Consider the following 20,733-nt stretch of genomic DNA (forward strand, 5'->3'; position numbering starts at 1 on the left):
CAGCTGCTGGAAAGCAAACCACACATGCACAGTGAACCCTCCATGCCAACTTTGGGCATCTACAGTACAGGGCAGGGGGGGGGTTGAAAAATTAGAGCTTTAGAGTAGGGATTGACCGATTATCGGCAAAGCCAATATGTCGAGGGCCGATATGCACTTTTCCCGATATATCGGAATCGGCCCCGGAGGTTACCGATATTACCGATATTTTGGAAAGTGCTTGTACCGGAGAGATGCCTGCAGCTAGAGGCATCACCCCGGTACCGGCGTCCATAGCTGACAGTTGGCTGGCTTGTAATAACAACCGATGCGGCTGAGAAGCCACTCGGCTGTCATTACAAGGAGCGGGAGGGGACGCCCCCACCCTCCCGCCACCCTCCGCGGCTCGCCCGTGTCTCCCGTCCCACTGGGAGACCCAGGCAACCAGCCTGCATGGCCGCCGAAGACCCGATCAAAGCCGCATTCGGCTCTGATCGGGTCTCCATGTAAAAACCCCGAAGTGATGTCATGAGTGACATCACTTCCGGGTACTGTCTGGCGCCAGATTTAAAAAAATCACAGCATTCAAAACAGCCAAACTTGGCCTTTTGAATGCCTTTAAGTGCAGAGGATGGGTTTGGGGTCTCTTAGACCCCCAGATCCCTCCACAAAAGTACCTGTCAAAAAAATAAATAAATACAGATGCATTGGCCAAAATATCGGTATTGGCAACGAAAAACTGATATCAGTCGAACACTATTTTAGAGCATGCGGGGCGGTACGCCCATCCATGTCATGTTTTAGTGCGTGGGAGAGGGTGCAGTTCCACAATTTCGCCATGGCTGCTGGATGTCCCTGTTAGTGTTATTCTAAGGCTGGCTAGTCAACTGGGGTAGAAGGGGGCCTACGTGGGCAGAGAATATAAATCCATAGCTGATAACAATGCTTTATAAATTGACCGGTAAGTGGATCTGTAGCCTATAATACATCATGTATATAAGAAAAGACAAGCTCCAAAGGGGGGAATATAGATATCCAGGGATATGAGGGTAAAGGTATCCACGTCCCAAAATTCATAATGAGAACAGAAAAAACAGGGGGGGGGGGGCGGCAGGGAGACTTTAAACGGATACCGTCATCAGACCAATAATTCAAATAATATGTATAAAAAACAATTTTATTATTATTATTATTAAATAAAAATGGTTTTTATACATATTATTTGAATTATTGGTCTGATGACGGTATCCGCCCCTACCGCCCCCCCTATAATACATCATGACTAACTCAGTGATTAATGTTTATACAGAGGAAGCAATATGGTAACCGAAGCAACATTTTGCAAGAAATCAGGGGAATTCTATGCCACTGTTTGCTGAATAGCAAATTAAATTACTTGTTCCCTGTTACAATATTTTGAAAGTTGCCACAAGCTAACCTATTATAATAGATTACATAGATTTTTATTATATGACTGATTACTCTACACTTGTTGACCATTACAAAAAGCTTAATTTTAGTTGCAATTCTGCATTTTTCAAAATGAAGTATACGTAAACTCTAACAATGAACTTCTTTTATTTGCTCCCATTCGGTCTGTTAAATATGCTTGAAATTTTTTGTTATATACAGAGTTTTTTGTTTCTCAGTGAATAGGTGCAAGTACTCCCACTTCAAAGTCACCCCTTGTATCTGTCCCCTACCCACTTCTAAAGCCAGATCCTCTGCAGCCAGCAACAATAGATCTCCCACCAGAAACAATAGACCCCAAGCAACAAAATACCTCCCCAACAACAATAGAGCCCCCCAATGTGACAATACAATAGATGTCCCAGCAGCCAGCAACAATAGATCTCCCACCAGAAATAATAGACCCCAAGAAACAAAATATCTCCCCAACAACAATAGAGCCCCCCAATGTGACAATACAATAGATGTCCCAGCAGCCAGCAACAATAGATCTCCCACCAGAAACAATAGACCCCAAGCAACAAAATACCTCCCCAACAACAATAGAGCCCCTCAATGTGTCAATACAATAGATGTCCCAGCAGCCAGCAACAATAGATCTCCCACCAGAAATAATAGACCCCAAGAAACAAAATATCTCCCCAACAACAATAGAGCCCCTCAATGTGTCAATACAATAGATGTCCCAGCAGCCAGCAACAATAGACCCCTAAGAATAAAAAGGTTTTTCTCCTCAGATTGGGATTTTAAGGGCAAACAAAAACATGGATATGTAAAAATTACAAATTTTATTCAAAAATACATAGATTAAATTCAAAATTACATATATTGTTCACAGCATAATAAAAAACATGTCGTGGAACATTGAGAAAGGCTACCACACATGAGTAGATAATATTGCACTGAGTATAGAACCCTTTGATAGAGTATAGATCCTGATACAACGCATTTCAAACATACTTAGAACTAAGTTCTGTTCTTCATCAGGAAAAGATAGATCCCAACTCATAAAGGGAGAGAGAGAGGGGAGACGAAAGAAATCCCCATAGATCCTTCCTCCAAAGAAAAAAGACATACGTAAAAACTATTAATTGGAAAAGATCCCAAATATCTGCATCCAAGTTCTCATGAGATGGGTAGGTCCCATATTCTCCTGTAGGGCCGCAGGAAACGAATAAAGTATTCCCCATACGACCGACAGAAAGCAAAGGGATCCCGGTTGAAAAAGGTCCCAAGAGTGCATAGATCCCAAGGCGTTCCAAGAGAGGCTGCATTTTAGCAACCCCAAACAGTGTGCTGAAAATCCCCACGAAATGGAACACCCTTTCTGCAAGGGGATTCCATGGGAATTTCTTTCGTCTCCCCTCTCTCTCTCCCTTTATTAGTTGGGATCTATCTTTCCCTGATGAAGAACAGAACTGTTAGTTCTAAGTATGTTTGAAACGCGTTGGATCAGGATCTATACTCTATCAAAGGGTTCTATACTCAGTGCAATATTATCTACTCATGTGTGGTAGCCTTTCTCAATGTTCCACGACATGTTTTTTATTATGCTGTGAACAATATATGTAATTTTGAATTTAATCTATGTATTTTTGAATAAAATTTGTAATTTTTTACTAATTTTTACATATCCATGTTTTTGTTGCCCTTAAAATCCCAATCTGAGGAGAAAAACCTTTTTATTCTTATGTGTAACAAGGGATGGTGGCAAACCATACCAACCATAATCTGAAAATTCCTGTATAAGCAACAATAGACCCCTCCCGCAACAGTGGATACCTCCCAGCAACAATTGACCCCCTAGCAACATAGGATCCCCCAGCAAAAACAAATCCCCCACCAGCAACAACAGATCTCCACAGCAACAAATGACCCCCCCCCCCCCGATAATAGATTCCAAAGCAACTGGAATCAATAGACCCTCCAGCATAGCCCATCCCCACTGAAAAAAAGCTCTGGTTATTTCTGTTTAATATGTTCCCACTGATTGTGTTAGAAATTCTGCTGTCCTGTGTACTCTACAGTGATATCAGCTCTGCCTGGTTTGTCCTGTTGACTACAGGACACCCCCTCCTATATGTTTATATAGATGAGGAGAGGATGAGGTGTTAGGTAGTTCTAATACTATAAACTTTGTTCACACTGGTGATGGAGTGGCAGCAATAACCAAGTGATTGATCTGATTCTTTACGGCCCCATGAACCCCCCTCCAAACTGACATGGCGGCCAGAGGAGTAAGTTCAATATGCCATGGACACATTGCTTCATAGAGTGTCAATTTTAACTCACCCTGAAGCTAATGGGACAGTCTGTTGAAGTCAATAGGACTGTGCCACAAATGCATGCCAAATGCAGCTATGCTGCAAAATAGTTCCATATAAAATCCCCATTGGGATAGGTCTGGGTATTGAAAAACAAGCATGCGGAAGGCAGCAGTTTCACCTCCTGAAAGCCTGTAAACTGCCTGATAGCTTTTCAGAGGGAGGTAAGGTTTTCTTCCTGTGTGATAGAGTCCTAACTGTTTCTCAATCAGGGTTCCTCCAAAGGTTGCTAGGAGTCCCTTGCACAATGACCAGTTTTTGCCTCTCAAGTTTCCCACTGACACCATTGATCTTTGCAGCTAGGGTGACCATACTTCACCTTCATAGATTAAATATAGTGAGTGAGCTTTGTTATCCTAGAACAGGATATGTGCTCCTGGTAGGATCTATATCAGGGTTTCTCAATCAGGGTTCCTCCAAAGGTTGCTAGGGGTCCCTTGCACAATGACCAGTTTTTGCCTCTCAAGTTTCCCACTGACACCATTGATCTTTGCAGCTACCTGTATGTACCTTCCCAATGATCACAAGTGTAAGGAGCATTCTTCCCACTGTCCATCACACCAATGTACCATGAAGCTAATGGGACAGTCTGTTGAAGTCAATAGGACTGTGCCACAACTGCATGCCAAATGCGGCTATGCTGCAAAATAGTTCCATATAAAATCCCCATTGGGATAGGTCTGGGTATTGAAAAACAAGCATGTGGAAGGCAGCAGTCTCGCCTCCTGAAAGCCTATAAACTGCCTGATCACTTTTCAGAGGGAGGTAACATTTTCCGCCTGTGTGAAAGAGACCTAACCTCCCTTGCACAATGACCAGTTTTGCCTCTCAGGTTTCCCACTGACACCATTGATCTTTGCAGCTACCTGTATGTACCTTCCCAATGATCACAAGTGTAATGAGCATTCTTCCCACTGTCCATCACACCAATGTACCATGAGTTGCAGATAAAGTAATTTTTAGCAGGAGCTCCTGAGACTAGAAATTTATTTCAAGGGTTCCTCTGTGTTAAAAAGATTGGGAAAGTCTGCTGTATATCATTGAAAAATGGTAATTTCCATAAAAGACCTGCACTAAGAACAATGACATTTTATTGCCCGGGCCCTGTTGCACATCTGCTCTCCCTACCTCACAGCTCACCTTTTTGTCCCTTGACACTGTCAAGGCTGTGTCGTTGTGGCAGTTTTTTATGGTGCCGTCTGCTCCGCTCTTTAGAAGTAACCGTGTGATTTCAGTAAGGCCTCGTCCACTCGCCACATGCAATGCGGTATTCCCAGCATATGTCAGCTGATTCACCTTTGCGCCATGCTGTAAGTAAGCAGAGATATCATTTTGAAATTTTAGATTGTAACCCGTTCTATTTAAACAATATTCAATGGCAACACTAACATATTGTAATACATAAGAATATCTAAATGAAGCCACAATGGCATATTAGATGCATTGCACACCAAAAAAACATATTTGTTTTTTGCCTTTGTAACTTGCAATCCATTCATTTTCTCTTCCATTACTTCCTCAGCAACTCCCCTGCCAGAAGCCCGATTTGTGGGCATTCTCCGCTTTATAAAGGCGGAATACAGCAGCAGCTTCTTCCTTTGTGACCGCCTGTCTTCAATTGGAATTTTATTTAGAGCGATACGGAGGAGGTAAGAGTGAGTCCCCGTTCACACTGGGGCGACCTGTCAGGCGACCTGGTCGCCTGACAGGTCGCCTGGCATAGAGAAGCTGTGGACCCGTTCTAATAGGAGCGGCACAAGTCGCTCCGACTTAGAAAAAGGGTCCGGAGCTTCTTTGGGGCGACCTGGAGCGACCTGCATTGACTTCAATGTTATGAAGTCCGTGCCGGCCGCTCCGAGGTCGCGGTGCGGTCCTGTGAGGTCGCCCCGGGAAGTTGGATCGCCCCAGTGTGAACGGGGCCTAAGTCCCCGTTCACGCCCCGTTCACACTAAGGCGACCTGGTCGCCTCACAGGTCGTTGTAGGTCGCCTCCCATAGGGAAGCTGCGGACCCGTTCTAATAGGAGCGACACAAGTCGCTCCGACTTAGAAAAAGGGTCCGGAGCTTCTTTGGGGCGACCAGGAGGCGACCGCCATAGACTTCAATGTTATGAAGTCCGTGGCGGCCGCTCCGAGGTCGCGGCGCGAAGTAGCGTCGCTTGTATGTGAACGGGGCCTTATGTCTTCAATATTACATTCAGCTACAAAGTTTAAAGTTCAGTTCTGTAAATATTAGGCTTTTTTTCAGCAAAGTAGCTAAAGGCAGTCTGGTAAACACATGATAAGAAGCCTATAGTGCCATCTGCTGGCAGGAAATAGTGTCTATAAAAAATAATAGGCAATATTTTATATTGAATAAAATAAAATAAACTATTATCCTGAATATCATCAATTAATAATTAAATCAATTTTTTTACATTGCCTTTAAAAATTTAATAAGATTGGTATTTTTTTTTAACCCTGTCACCAGACCATGTTTTTCAGCAACAATTAGCAAAATATGTTGCTGCTGGGTCCATTCCAGATAATGGATTACTCATACAAACTTCAAATAAATTATTTTTGATTATCATGCTATGTATGGTTTAACAGGAATATAAACAACATTTACAGTAAGTCCTGATGAAGTTGAAATGTTCAGACCCTCCCAAACGCATTTCGTTTTTTTTTTTTTAAATAGAAAAAATTGTGTGAAAAATTGACATTTTCTACTTTGACTGTTAAAAAATATCCAATATATTAAATTTTTGTCATATATCTAGGCCAAAATGTATTTAGTTACATGTCTTTGACAAAAAAATTCTCAATGAGCGTATTTTTATCCACTTAAAGAACGGAAGATTTTACCCCCTTCCTGACCAGGCCATATTTTGCGTGTCGTGCAATGCTGTACCCAAATAAAATTTACGTCCTTTTTTTTCCCCACAAATAGAGCTTTCTTTTGGTGGTATTTGATCACCTGTGAGATTTAAATTTTTTGAAAAAAAGAGCGACAATTTTGAAAAAAAAAAAAAAACAATATTTTTCACATTCTGATATAAAACATTCCCCAAAAAAAAATTAAAAATCTAAATGTTTTAACATTTATGACCAATTTGTTTTCTGCTACATATTTTTGGTAAAAAAAAATTACAATAAGCGTATTTTGATTGGTTTGCGCAAAAGTTATCGCGTTTACTAACTACGGGAAAGATTTTTCATTTTTATTGTTTTTTTTTTTTTTTTTACTAGTAATGGTGGCGATCAGCTACTTTTTGCTTGACTGCGACATTGCAGTGGACGGATCGGACCCCTAACTGACAATGTTGACACTTTTGGGGGGACCAGTGACATTACTACAGTAATCAGTGCTAAAAATATGCACTGTTACTGTAATAATGACACTGGCAGGGAAGGGGTTAACACTGTTGGTGATCAAGGGGTTAAATGTATGCCTTAATGCTTACTGACGTGTGTTGGGGGGATGGGGTTCTGTGACAGAGACAGAGATCGCAGGTTCAGCTATGAGAGAAGAGAAGTCACAGTCAAGAGAGTCACAGAGAAGATCCGCCCGCTTTGTTTACACAAGCAGGCGGATTTTCTCACACTTTCCCCGACGATCGAGGAAGAGAGACGGCAATCGCCGCCTCTCCTCCTCCGGCCTGACTCCGGCTCTAAACACAATGGGAGCGAGCCTCCGGCGGCGCTGAGACAGCTAGGAGTCCAGCGACGTAGGTCCCAGGGCTGCCACTGTGCCGCAGTAGCAGCACAGTGAGCGGTCCTAAAGTGGTTAAAAACTGACCACACTAAGCAGGAGAACACATGGTTGTCAGTTCTCTAGCTATGCTGGGAACTCCATGTACTCTCCTCCAATATTCCTCCAATATTCCAATACCCCCCCCCCCCCCCTCTTGCACAGGCATTTACTGGGAAGCTCAGTGTGCTGCTGCTTCTCTTCCTTCCAGCTATTATGCAGATGGGACCGGAGGGAATTTGTTACAAATAGGTATCTTAAGTTTTTTTTTTTTTTTTTGTATGTCTATACAAAAATGTTTTGCCTTTCATTTGTGTTTTAAACTGAATGGGTTGTTTTACACAGTGATAGATTACAATCACTTTAAAACTAACTTCACCTTTCACTTGGCAGCTTTTCAAATATTTGCTTGGATTTTGCTGATTTTCACTCTAGCCTGGCTTGGAAAGGAAGTACAAGGTTCTATACTGGGACAGTCCCTTGATGGACTAAGCCTATGACGTCATTTCCATTTATCTCAATCATGGAACACTTATGCTCTTCCCTGGTAAATCAATAAAAGAAGCTGAATTGAATTCTTCAATGTTATCTTCAGGGTGAGAATTATAAACCATATCGTTATTTATAATAAAAATCCGCAATGAACACACATGTTGCACAATGCTCTTATCATATCCGGCCTTTGAACTGCTGTATTTTTTTTCAGGAACACATTGCTTCTGGTAAAATATTGCAGTTTACTGGCTGGCTCAGCCTAAATGATAAAACATTTATTTTGGATTTGTATTTGGTGATCATTTGTAAACCAATATAAGTGGGAGTTAGCTTGTTACGGCTGTTTGTGCCAGAACGGAAAGTACAAGGAAATCTACCCAACGGGGAGCAATGGAAGCAATTTGTTTTTCTTTCTCAGCAAAGTGAGGAAGAATTAGATTCTCTGTTGGGTTTTTATTGTTTTCTGTGACCCCCATAAAGTAGATTTCCAACTCCAGACCAAAGAAATCTAAGAACGAGAAAACAGTTCAAACTTGTCAAAATTGATCATTCTTCTCCATTCTATCCCAAACTAACAAGATACATTTTGCAATGGAATTAGTGATATTAACGTGTTGCCGACCGCCCGCTGCCAGGCGAATCGCCGTAGCTGTACGTTGCTCTCTCTTGGGAGTCTAGGGGGCAAACGCGCGCTGCCAGCGGCGTGCTCCTGCCCCCCACTTGTCAGCAGGAAAGCCGATGCAGTGGGCAGGTGGCTCCGATTGCCGCCTGACACCCGCGATCGATCCCCGCTGAGAGAGAAGAACGGTCAGCTGTTGTAAACACAGCCGACCGTTCTTCTTCCTGGAATGATCATAGAGCCCATGTGATCCTATATCGAAGAATCACATGGGCTCTATGATCATTGCAGGGAGAAGAACGGTCAGCTGTGTTGGTCTCTAAGGTCATTTCAGAAGCCCCCCCCCCACAGTTAGAATCACTCCCCTAGGCTCACATTTAACCCCTTGATCACTCATAATGTTAACCCCTTCCCTGCCAGTGTCGTGATTACAGTAACAGTCAGGGCTGGCCCAAGACAATGTGCTGCCTGGGACCAAGAATATAATGCTGCCCCCCTCCCCTCAAAAAAAAAAAAAAATTACGCCCACCAAAAGGCCCCCACATCCATTATTTTATATAAAAAATATAAAATTTATAAAATATTATATATCCTGTTATATTCTTCCATAAATCACCACCAGACCTGTCCAAACACCCACTGTCTCTCCTCAGTCCTCCTGACCTTCCTGTGTCTGCCGCGCCCACCGCCCTAGAAGATCCAGCCTGCCCTGCATGAGATGGAGTGCGCGGATGTCTGAGGTCATTGCGCACACCACGATCACGCGAGGGACATTCCCCGGAGGAGACAATCCACCTCCCCATACTCATCAGTTTGCACTACAGGTGGCTGTATGAGATGAGGAAATGCCACCCGTAACACGTCCCAAACTGATGACCCACAAAACTGCTGGGAAAAAAATCTTTGGAGTCAATTTGCTGCCCCTCCCCAAGTGCTGCCTGGGTCCAATGGACCCAGGGGGACCTATGGTAGGGCCAGCCCTGGTAACAGTGCATATTTTTTAGCACTGATTACTGTAGTAATGTCACTGGTTCCCCCAAAAGTGTCAAAAATGTCAGTCAGGGGTCTGATCTGTCCATTGCAATGTCACAGTCCCGCAAAAAATCGCAGATTGCCGCCATTACTAGTAAAAAAAAAAAAAAAAAAACGACATAAATCTTTCCCATAGTTAGTAGACGCGATAATTTTAGCGCAAACCAATCAAAATACGCTTATTGCGATTTTTTTTTTTTTACCAAAAATATGTAGCGGAAAACAAACTGGCCTAAAATGTAAAACAATTTTGATTTTTAATTTTTTTTTTTTTTGAGAATGTCATATAGCAGAATGTGAAAAATATTGTCTTTTTTTCAAAATTGTTGCTTTTTTTGTTTATAGCGCAAAAAATAAAAATCGCACAGGTGATCAAATACCGCCAAAAGAAAACTCAATTTGTGGGGAAAAAAAGACATCAGTTTATTTGGGTACAGCGTTGCACGAATTGTCCGTTAAAGTAACACAGTGCCGAATCGCAAAATAGGGCCTGGTCAGGAAGGGGGCAAATCCTTCCGGTCTTAAAGTGGTTAAAGGTTCAGTTTTTTTTTTCTTCATTTTTTTTTTTTTTTGGCGTCCCTGGGTGGGCACGATTTTTCTTAAATTTAAATAATAAACATGTTATACTTACTTGCTCTGTACAACCCATAATAAATGTATATCCCTCCCAAAAATGTACTAAGTCAATTGTAATTGATTCAGCAGCAATTTGAGTTGCAAAGTGTTGGAGGAAAACTCAACACTGGATGATATTTAATTGGAATATAGTTTATATAAGACTATCTATAGTATCTATCTTTCTTAAATGAAGCACTGCCAAAAACAAAAACACCCCTTAAATACATCTGCCACTGGCCAGGAGCACCACCTCTGCTCTTGTAACTGGAACAACTTGTTATTGGCTATACATTTTCCAAAACATTTCCATAAAAAGTCTGGTTTGGTCTGCAGAGAGAGCCTACGAGGACACCCAACAAATGAGGGAAAATCAAGGCACGATAGCACGAGGTAGCACTCACTTGAATAAGTAGGGACACCATTTCCTCTTGGTTGCTTTCCACTGCTTGGATCAATGGACTTTGTCCACTCTTTATATCCTGTAAGAAAAGGTCACTAGGTTAATGAAGAACTACGGTCCAATTATGGAGCTATATATTCTTTGGAAATCACTAAATAAAAAACATTGCACAACTTGGGATTTTTTTTTTTTTTTAGTTCGGAATGGAATAGGTAGGGTTGTAAGCTCTGATATATATATATATATATATATATAAGTAACAAAAAGGGGTAATGGTCTGGTTCCCACCAAAGCACTCCTCCATCCCAAAATATATATCAGAACAAGAGAATTTGCCCGCGGGACTTTGTATGAGGTACGTGCTCAGTGGCTGGAAATGAATGACATGCATAGTATGTGAATAAAAAATGATTGATTTTATTGCATAATACATATAAATGACAACGTATGCTCAAAGGCACATAATAGCTCAATGGCTCAAGTTCAAATGACATGTAACATGAATGATACTATCACATTATAGTAAACAACTTGGTGTAACCTCTTGCTTTTTAAGGTAACATAAATGATAAAATGAAATGACATAGCATTTTGGAATATATGTTGTGAACTGACGCGTTTCGGGAGAACATCTCCCTTCTTCAGAGATCAATATATTCAAGATGTCTCTAAAAGAAGACAATATATTACAGTATGCAGTGGGAATGGAATATGAATGAAATAAAAAGGTTCAATAAATAATGAGAGCTAAAGGAGTACTTAATACTCACAGACCAATAAAGCTCAAATAGCAAGAGTGGACTCCTATACATAGGAATAGGAATGTGATAGTATCATTCATGTTACATGTCATTTGAACTTGAGCCATTGAGCTATTATGTGCCTTTGAGCATACGTTGTCATTTATATGTATTATGCAATAAAATCAATCATTTTTTATTCACATACTATGCATGTCATTCATTTCCAGCCACTGAGCACGTACCTCATACAAAGTCCCGCGGGCCAATTCTCTTGTTCTGATATATATACAGTATATATATATATATATATATATATATATATATATTTTTTTTTTTTACTGTTTTTGCTCTACTTGGGAGACTTTCTCTATTTCCTGCCATAGGGACAGAAAGCTAAGGTTCTCCAGAACAACATATTTAATAAGACGTTGGGAACTTTCCAACTTGTATGTGCAGTCAGATGAAGAAAAACATCAAAACAAAATCAATCTAGCAGGGTGGTTCCAACATGGCAAGGCTTTGCCCAGTGGACACCCAACAGTAGTTCAAACAACAGGAATACGGAAAGGAGTACCAGACCAAAAATGGATGAAGGAGTCCAAAAATCATTGTAATTATCGTTAAATATGTCGTAGAAAAGTATCTTATGCATTTCAAGGGGCAACACCACTACCTCGTCATCAAGGTTCAACAGAATAAAACTTGATTAGACTCAGGGAAACGATAACTTAACAGATTTATATTAGAACCAATATTAAATGCTGAGGAGCAACTATCCCATTGTTAGTCCATGAGAAGAGTAACAATACGGCAAGTGGAATGCAGAGGAGGGGGCATGTCAGCATGTTAGGCAAGTGCTTGGAGCCACAATAGGCCCTGGTTATTAGGCACTGTTCTCCTTGCTCGCTATGTTGTCGGACAGCAGTGGGGGGAGGAGGGGCACCCTGTCTGACCTTGTAGCTAGGCTTAAAAAGCATGTAGGAACATGGGACAAAGAACTACATGTACTGTGACAGTGCAAGGCCCTGCCACTGTGGAAATGGAGGAGAAAATAACACAGGATTCGCATTAAGGAAGTTCAAGAGTATTGTTTCTGAGCAGAGAAAGCTGTGTTTTTTGTTTTATCCAGATTCTGTAATTCCAGATTTGGACCTGGAGCTTTTTTATCTCTCTCTCCACTTCCACCTTCCAGGGTTTCCAAAGTGTCTTGGGTGGGATGGAACTTTCAATCCTGTGTCTGAATTTTACTGAGTGCCTGCAGCCTGTGTGAGTACACAGGTGTACAGGGTCATTATATACTCAAGCCTGAGGATAGCTCAACGCTCCCAGCTAGGAGACATGAGGTCTCATCCAGGGGTCAGAGGTGCCCCAGCCAGGAGGCAGGAGGTCTTGTTCCAGAAGTCAGGTGGGCTCCTATCGGGGTGTCAGGAGAAGCCAGGAGTGGGCCGTGCAGCAGGGCACTGCGACTAAAAGCTAAGAGAGCCAAGTGAACCAGGAAGGCTAGTTAACATAGTCAGAGAGACTGGCAAGAAGAGCAGTGGTGCAGCTAAGAAGAGAGCTAGGTGGCTCAGCCTTTTACATTTTACTATTCATATTGACATGGAAGAACCCATGTGTGGGCAACTGATGTTACCTGAACTTTCCATTTTGTTCAATAAATGGGGCTGCCAGGCACTAAAATACAGTTTGGACTGGTGCAATGCATTGGGAAAAGCACCGGCCACATGAGTATAATCACCCCAACACCACAGCATGTTGTCCCCTTTAGAACAGTACGCTAAAAAAAAATTGAGAGTCCCTCTTTCAAGGAACCTGAGAATTAGCTTTTATTAGGCAAATTTTGCCACCACCATTTTTCTTTTCAGTAAAGTGTGATAAATGCACAATACACGTGATGACCTTCATATTGTTGAAATACAAAATGCACCTTGTTAAAAGGTTAAGAGGATAATGGTTCCATGGTACATAATTGATCGTATGTTTTACATGTGTTTTAAACTCTGATGACGAGGGCATAGCCCCAAAAACACATTTGCCATATTATACACTGTTAGTTGCGATTGGCGTTTGGAGATACGTGAGAAGGATTTATGTGTCTGGCCAGATTGTATCTGTTTTACCCTGACTGGAGATATTACAAGCAGTGTCTTCCATTATTTATAGTGGGAAGCTTTTCAGAAGTATTTTTTAATACACAAAGCGACAAATTTTAGGAGGACAAAGCACTTTGTCCATTTCTTTGTTCTTCTTTTTCCAAATTTTTATTTTATTACAGCAAGGTAGTACCCAATATGAACAAAATAAAATATATCAGGTACAAAGGGGAATATCAATCCACTGACTGGATACAGATAACATCAGATAACAATCATGCCAAAGACCTACACACTACAATTTTGTTAACTTGAATAGCAATGAGAAACAATTCCAGAGCGATCTCTAAGTAGTTACCTTACTTACACTCAGAAACTACTTAGCATGACACCAATTGAACACTCTGAAATAGCTCTGTTGTTGGGAAAAGGGGTACTGCCCTAATAATTTTTGCATGTTTTAAACAAAGAGGCAAGAATTAAAAAAGTGGGAGAGAAAATGAGAGTAGAAAGGGGCCTAGGAGTTGTGGGTGGGGGGGGGGGAGGAGGATGGAGGGGGTATTGTCGGTTTGATCCAAGGGAGGGTGCAAGGTATCCTCTTATTCCACAGGGCCCAGCTCAGAATAGATCAACATATTCCACAGGTTCCATGTTTTGGAGTACACTTCTCATTTGTGTTGTGATGTGAGGACCAAGTCCTCCGTCTAAATTAAACCTTCAACTTTCAGGAGCAAAACTCTGATGGATGGAGGTTGCGTACTTTTCCAGGTAAGGGGAATACAAGATTTAATGGCATTATGGTTTTTTTTTATTCCTTGGTGGATATGTGGGAGGAAAAAACCTGGATCGTCCGGAACCGCATAATCTGTAAATATTTTAGTTACTCTACGGACATCTTTCCAAAAACTGGTCAGTTTGGGACAAGGTATGTAACAATGTGTCAGCGGTAGTTGAAAAATAGTTATATAAAAGAGCAAGGCTATAATACCATCTATTAAGAATCATAAAATTCGTTTTTTGAAATTTTGTACAGATCAAAGATTTCAAAGAGAATGGAATATTGTTGTCCCTCTGAGTGTTGCTAAAAATTTCGACCTAGCTCTACCTGCCATTTGTCAAGGAACGGTGTATGGTATTCCCCAGGTGGGGTTACAAGAAGAGCATACATCTTTGAAAGTGTGTAAAAAAAAAAAGAAAGTGTGTGGGGCAAAATGCCCTTGTCAATACATATTTCCTCTAACGAGGTAATTTGGCGACGAAAAGGACTTGGAAGGGGTAAGGAGTGCAGAAAGTGATACAATTGTACAGCCCTCCAGATTTCTAGGCGAAAGGAACCCATGGGATCTGTTAGAAGTTGTATAGGGGGCTAGGTCCCAGCATCTAAGCCATTTCTTTGTTCTTGATGTATAACCCCTCCCCCCCCCCCCTCCGTGGCCTGAGCTGCCTATCCTCAGAGGAGTTTTTGTACACGAAATGGAGGTCTATTGTGGTCAGAATTGTGAAAATTCTAGTATTTGCTGCTAGCGCAGTGGAAATTAGCATTGTGTTATTAATGTGTTGTTGTGTTGAATTGCGTGTGTTGAAACCCTCCATTACTGTGTGCGTTTTCGTAGTATAGTAAGCAGTAAAAAAATTCATGCAGCTTAATTTTTTTTAAAAAACATTTTGAAAGCAAATTAAAATCCAGTTGGGTTTGATTCCCCATAAACAGCATCGTACCACTGCGTTCACATCAGCTCCGTGCTTCAGCAAACAAAGCGTTAGGTCCCTGCGTTCTGTACTGACAGCTATGTGCAATGCGGTCATACCTAAAGGAGGAGACAAAATGCAAAAGTTTAGTGTCACAGAGAGAAGACAGATAAAGAAAATTCTTATAGGAATACTATCAAAGGTGCCATCGCTGATCTCCTGAAAATGATGGCTGCCTGACTTCCGGACTGTGCCGCCAATGATGCCAATCGAGTAAGGCTCATGGGAAGCTTGGCCTTGAAGCCAGGCCACCTTCATTTATATTAATGGAGGCACAGCAGGGGGCAGCACTGAGATCATACCTGAAACTCCATTCTTAGTGCAGCTTAGGGTGGCCATACATGTTCAATTTTCTTGTACAATTTTCCTTTAGATTTATCTAAAACTATGGCCTGCCTAATTGGATACAATTGAAAGTTGTTTAGTTTTGACCTTATATGTTTTTTGGTAACTCTAAAGAAAAATTGTATAAGAATATTGAACATGTATGGCCAGCCTTAGTAATGCAATTTAAAACCACAGGCTCAGCGTTCTCCACCCGGCCGCTGCACCTGTTACACTAGGGGGCGACAAAAATGGCCACCAAGGGCAGCATCAGTTCCTGACTCGCCCCTGCCTGGCTTCTTTACTGAAGCAATGGCTTTGGTACTTTCCGAGTTCCAAGAACAATTAGATAAGAGTTCTAACTTTCCTTGCTGCAGGTTTATTACAGGTATTTATATTTTTTTCCAACTACATTCTTATAAACATAATCCTGATACATTTATTTATTTATTTATTTTACAGATATGCAGTATGCAGTATATTTTTTAAATGTCATAAATAATAATAATAATAATAAATAGTCATAAATACTTTTTCACAAATTCTTAAATGTATTAACATCAGAGAAAATCGATCCAGCAAATATCCGATTGCCTTCTGTGGGATCAGGAAGGAATTTATTTTTCCCCACTGTAGAAATTTTTGCCTTCCTCTAGATCAGCTGTAAGTATAGGATTGAGTACATGGAGATTTTTTTTATTTATTTAATACAAAAAAAAAGGAGACTTTTTGGCCTCATCCAGGATATGTAGATAAAAAAAGGTGAAAACTGGAGAAAATAGTCTTCAGCTACCTAAAAAGGCGGACTATAGCGGCACAGCAGAGGAGACAAGAGTTAAAAAATATATATATAATCTTTATTTTATTGTATAAAAAAGATTGTATTTTATTTTAAATGACTCGTGTCTCCTGCTGCTTTTATATTTTGCCTTTTTAGGTAGCTGTAGATTATTTTCTCCAGTTTTCACCAATTATTTCCTTTCTTTTTATTTATTTGTTTATTTAACACGCCCCCCACAGTTAGAATCACTCCCCTAGGCTCACATTTAACCCCTTGATCACCCATAATGTTAACCCCTTCCCCTAAATCTTCCGGTCCAGAAGTGGTTAAGATAAAAAAACCTTTTGACTTTACAACTCCTTTAGGGCCAGTCACTTCACTGGGTATAGGTAATGGTTTACAACCACTTTATGGGATCATGAAGTAGTTAATATTTGTGTGGACATTTTTCAGGAAGTGTTTTATTTGAATTTCCAGTATGTCTCCCAGTGTCAGTTTACTGGTAATCGCTATGCACAGCGAATATGGCTTTAACTAGCATTGAGCCCAGGATCAAATTCTGAGTAGAAAAAAAAAACACTATGGAGTCTATATAAAAAAAAATGGCTGTGTAAATATCTCAGCCATTGCATAGCTATCAAAAATAATCCCCATAATGTTTCTAATATGTTTATTTCCTATGATTGTCAGCTCCATCTGTTGGGGACTTTTAGAACCAGTGGCCTCGGGTACTGGACTATGAGGCCTCGGGAACACACATAGACTTCCGACAATAAAGTAGAGTCAAAGCATGTTCGTTTATTTCAGGAAATGTCCCGAGCATGTATACAATTTGAACAATAGAGAGATTGATTTATCAATAAGGGGTTTGGTTTCACTATGACTCACGGTCGCATGATATGTTTTGGCATACTACACAAGTTAGAATATTCCCTCAACAAACTTATCAATCAAGATGTTCTCATGTAATATTATTTCTGCAGAGTCAGACATATCCGAACAAACAAGATGTTATGACTATGAATCAAGCATAGTTGCATAAAAAATAGAGAAGAATATACAGCATGAAAACACCATTACCAATCTCAGAAGTCTCTGTGCGTTCCCGAGGCCTCGTAGGGAGTTCTCCAGCTGTCCGGTTCTGAAAGTCCCCAACACCATCTAGTGGCCATAATGCAATATTTTCATGAAATTGTTCCATCAGGAAAATGCAGCATTGTAGCCACTAGATACAGCTACTGATCATAGGATTTAAACATATCGGACACATTATGGGGATTATTCATGCTAAGGCATTCACATTGCCAATTTTAATATTTTTTTTATATTTTTTCTTATTTCAGTTTTCACAGACAACTTAATCGGATCAACAAACCTCCAAAATATTGCAAGGCAAAATGACATTGCCTCTGGAAAGGGCTCCTGACTCCAGTGTATTCACCTCCTTGCTCCTCCCATGTGACCTGCTCCTGTGTAACGTGCCAGACCCACCAGCCAATAGCTAGGCCTAAGCACTGTCACTTGACCATGATTGGTTCCTTTGGTCTCAGCACAGGCTGCTGAGGATCAAACAGCTGGAAGGGAGCATAGGTAAAATGAATATGAGAGGGTCAGGGATGGCTTTTCCAAATACACTGTCTCCTTGTCCTACATGTCCAAGATGACAGTGTCATGCAACATGCAGTAACCTATGTTAGTCTACTTTCTGAATTCCGGTCAGAGAAATATGAAAACGAATTGGTTTCCAAGGATTATTGGACCAATGGTATGTGCACTGCCTAACCAAATAAGCCCACTGACTAGTTATTCAATAAAAGACAATATTATAAATTAAATTTTCTGACATTTTTTGACATAATCTCTTACCCTCATAATTGGTGGCCTCCAAGTCTTTGATTTCAGCTCTCATCAGAACCTCTAGGCAGGCAATACTTCCATATTCACACGCTAAATGAACACAAGTCTGTCCGTTACGGTCTTGAATGCTGGGCGAGGATCCATGTTCTAGTAGGAGGCCAACAAGGTCTGGCTGATTTGTGATCACCGCAAGATGGAGGGGCGTCTGAGATAGAACAAAATAAAATGTGGTGTCAAAGTGCTCAGAAAAAGAATTTTCAAATTCCATTTGGTCCTTTTTGACTGGGACCATTTCTACCGGAGAATTTAGGAAATAAAAACACACAGGGGGTCTATTTATAAAATGTAATAGCTGTGATAATCCCTGTAATTTGTCTAATACAGTAATTCTTTTGATCATCAGCTCCATCTAGTGATCATTATGAGATATATGTTACTGATTGAAATATTTCAGGAACATACCACATTATGATCACTAGATGGAGCTGACAATTATAGGAATTATATATATTAGACATGTTACAAGCGTTTATTTGAGATGGATATGCACATTGCTGGGACATTTGTACACCATTTTTTTTTTTTTTAATAGACCCCTTAAAAATATTTTTTTTTTATACTTTATAAATAATAATAATTAAAAATTATAAACACATATGCTAAAAGGAACTCTAACTAAAAACCACATCATTTTTGGTTAAATTGGTGGTAACAGCAGCAGCTGTCACCTTTAAATTATCTGTCTGCAAATAGTTTCACAATAAATAGAAAAAGCACAATTACATTAAACTGTATCTCTGACCAATACTGTTTTTTTTTCAGTTTTTGGTAGAGTAGGTGAAGGTTAGTAACCCTATAGGGTTATTATTGCTTTGTGTCCCTATATTCATACTCTTTATTTGTTTAGGTGACTATGAAACAGGAAGTGAAAGGAAATCTGTCCAATGAGAAATGAATATCTTTTTGTGTTTTTTTTTTTTCAAACTGCAGAAAGGCTTATGACTTCACCATAGTGGTCCCATTATTGCCCCTCCCATACATATGTAATGGGCCCCAGAAACCCAGAGCAAGCATCAGCATCTCCTGTGGTGTTTGTTTTGGAGGTAAGTAACCACAGAGCACCAATGAACTAGGGCAGTGATGGCGAACCTTGGCACCCCAGTGTAGTTGAACATCATGGGAAATGTAGTTCCAAAACATCTGGGGTGCCAAGGTTCGCCATCACTGAACTAGGGCCCTTTACCACAAAACACCAATAATAGGGGGTTAACCAGCCACTAACACCAATAATAGGGTTTTTTCACCCACAAACACCAATAATAGGGGGTTAACCAGCCACTAACACCAATAATAGGGGTTTTCACCCACAAACACCAATAATAGGGTGCTCTTTAGCCACTAACACCAATAATAGGGTGCTCTTTAGCCACTAACACCAATAATAGGGTGCTCTTTAGCCACTAACACCAATAATAGGGTGCTCTTTAGCCACTAACACCAATAATAGGGGGTTCTTCAGCCACTAACACCAATAATAGGGGGCTCTTCAGCCACTAACACTAATAATAGGGGGTTCTATTAACCACAGAGCACCAATGAACTAGGGCAGTGATGGCGAACCTTGGCACCCCAGTGTAGTTGAACATCATGGGAAATGTAGTTCCAAAACATCTGGGGTGCCAAGGTTAGCCATCACTGAACTAGGGCCCTTTACCACAAAATACAAATAATAGGGGGTTAACCAGCCACTAACACCAATAATAGGGTTTTTTTCACCCACAAATACCAATAATAGGGTGCTCTTTAGCCACTAAGACCAATAATAGGGGGCTCTTCAGCCACTAACACTAATAATACGGGGTTCTTCAGCCACTAACACCAATAATAGGGGGCTCTTCAGCCACAAACACCAATAATAGGGGGGGTTCTTCACCTAGAAACACCAATAATAGGGGGTTCTTCATCTACAAAACACCAATAATAAGGGGCACTTCACCCACAAACACCATTAATTGGGGCTTTTCACCCGCATTTACAAAAAATAGGGGTTTTTCAGCCACTAACAACAATAATAGGGGACTCTTCAGCAACTAATACCAATAATAGGGGACTTTACTGCCACTAACACCAATAATACCAATAATAGGGGACAATTCATCCACTTACACCTACACCAACAATAGGGGGTTCTTTACCCACTAACACCAATAATAGCTGACAATTCATCCACTTACACCTACACCAACAATAGGGGGTTCTTTATCCACTAACACCAATAATAGGGGACTATTCATCCACTTACACCAACGATAAGGGGTTCTTTACCCACTAACACCAATATAATATTATTACCTCATTGATACCAATGGTGCCCCTTCCGCCATTGTAACAGGGGCATTTTTACTTACCTCCATTGTAACACTGGATACTTCACTGACCAATAATATAATGGGAGTATTCTACAAGCCCACCAATGTAACCGTCTTTTACATTGACCACCATTATACCAGGGACATTG

The 20,733-nt window shown here is 40.7% G+C and overlaps 1 protein-coding gene across 1 annotated transcript in view; it reads right to left on the bottom strand.

The window, feature by feature from the left end:
* Positions 1-20,733, bottom strand: part of BCL3 (BCL3 transcription coactivator) — a 65,146-nt gene that overhangs the window by 19,134 nt on the left and 25,279 nt on the right. The window contains exons 3-6 of the mRNA XM_082274408.1: positions 18,225-18,420; positions 15,224-15,312; positions 10,670-10,747; positions 4,914-5,081 (exon numbers count right to left, since the gene is read on the bottom strand). Coding sequence (XP_082130534.1) covers positions 4,914-5,081; positions 10,670-10,747; positions 15,224-15,312; positions 18,225-18,420 — 531 coding nt within the window. The remainder of the gene's footprint in view (positions 1-4,913; positions 5,082-10,669; positions 10,748-15,223; positions 15,313-18,224; positions 18,421-20,733) is intronic.

This window comes from Pelophylax lessonae (genome assembly GCF_965119305.1).
Source record: "Pelophylax lessonae genome assembly, chromosome: 12".
Lineage (NCBI taxonomy): Eukaryota > Metazoa > Chordata > Amphibia > Anura > Ranidae > Pelophylax > Pelophylax lessonae.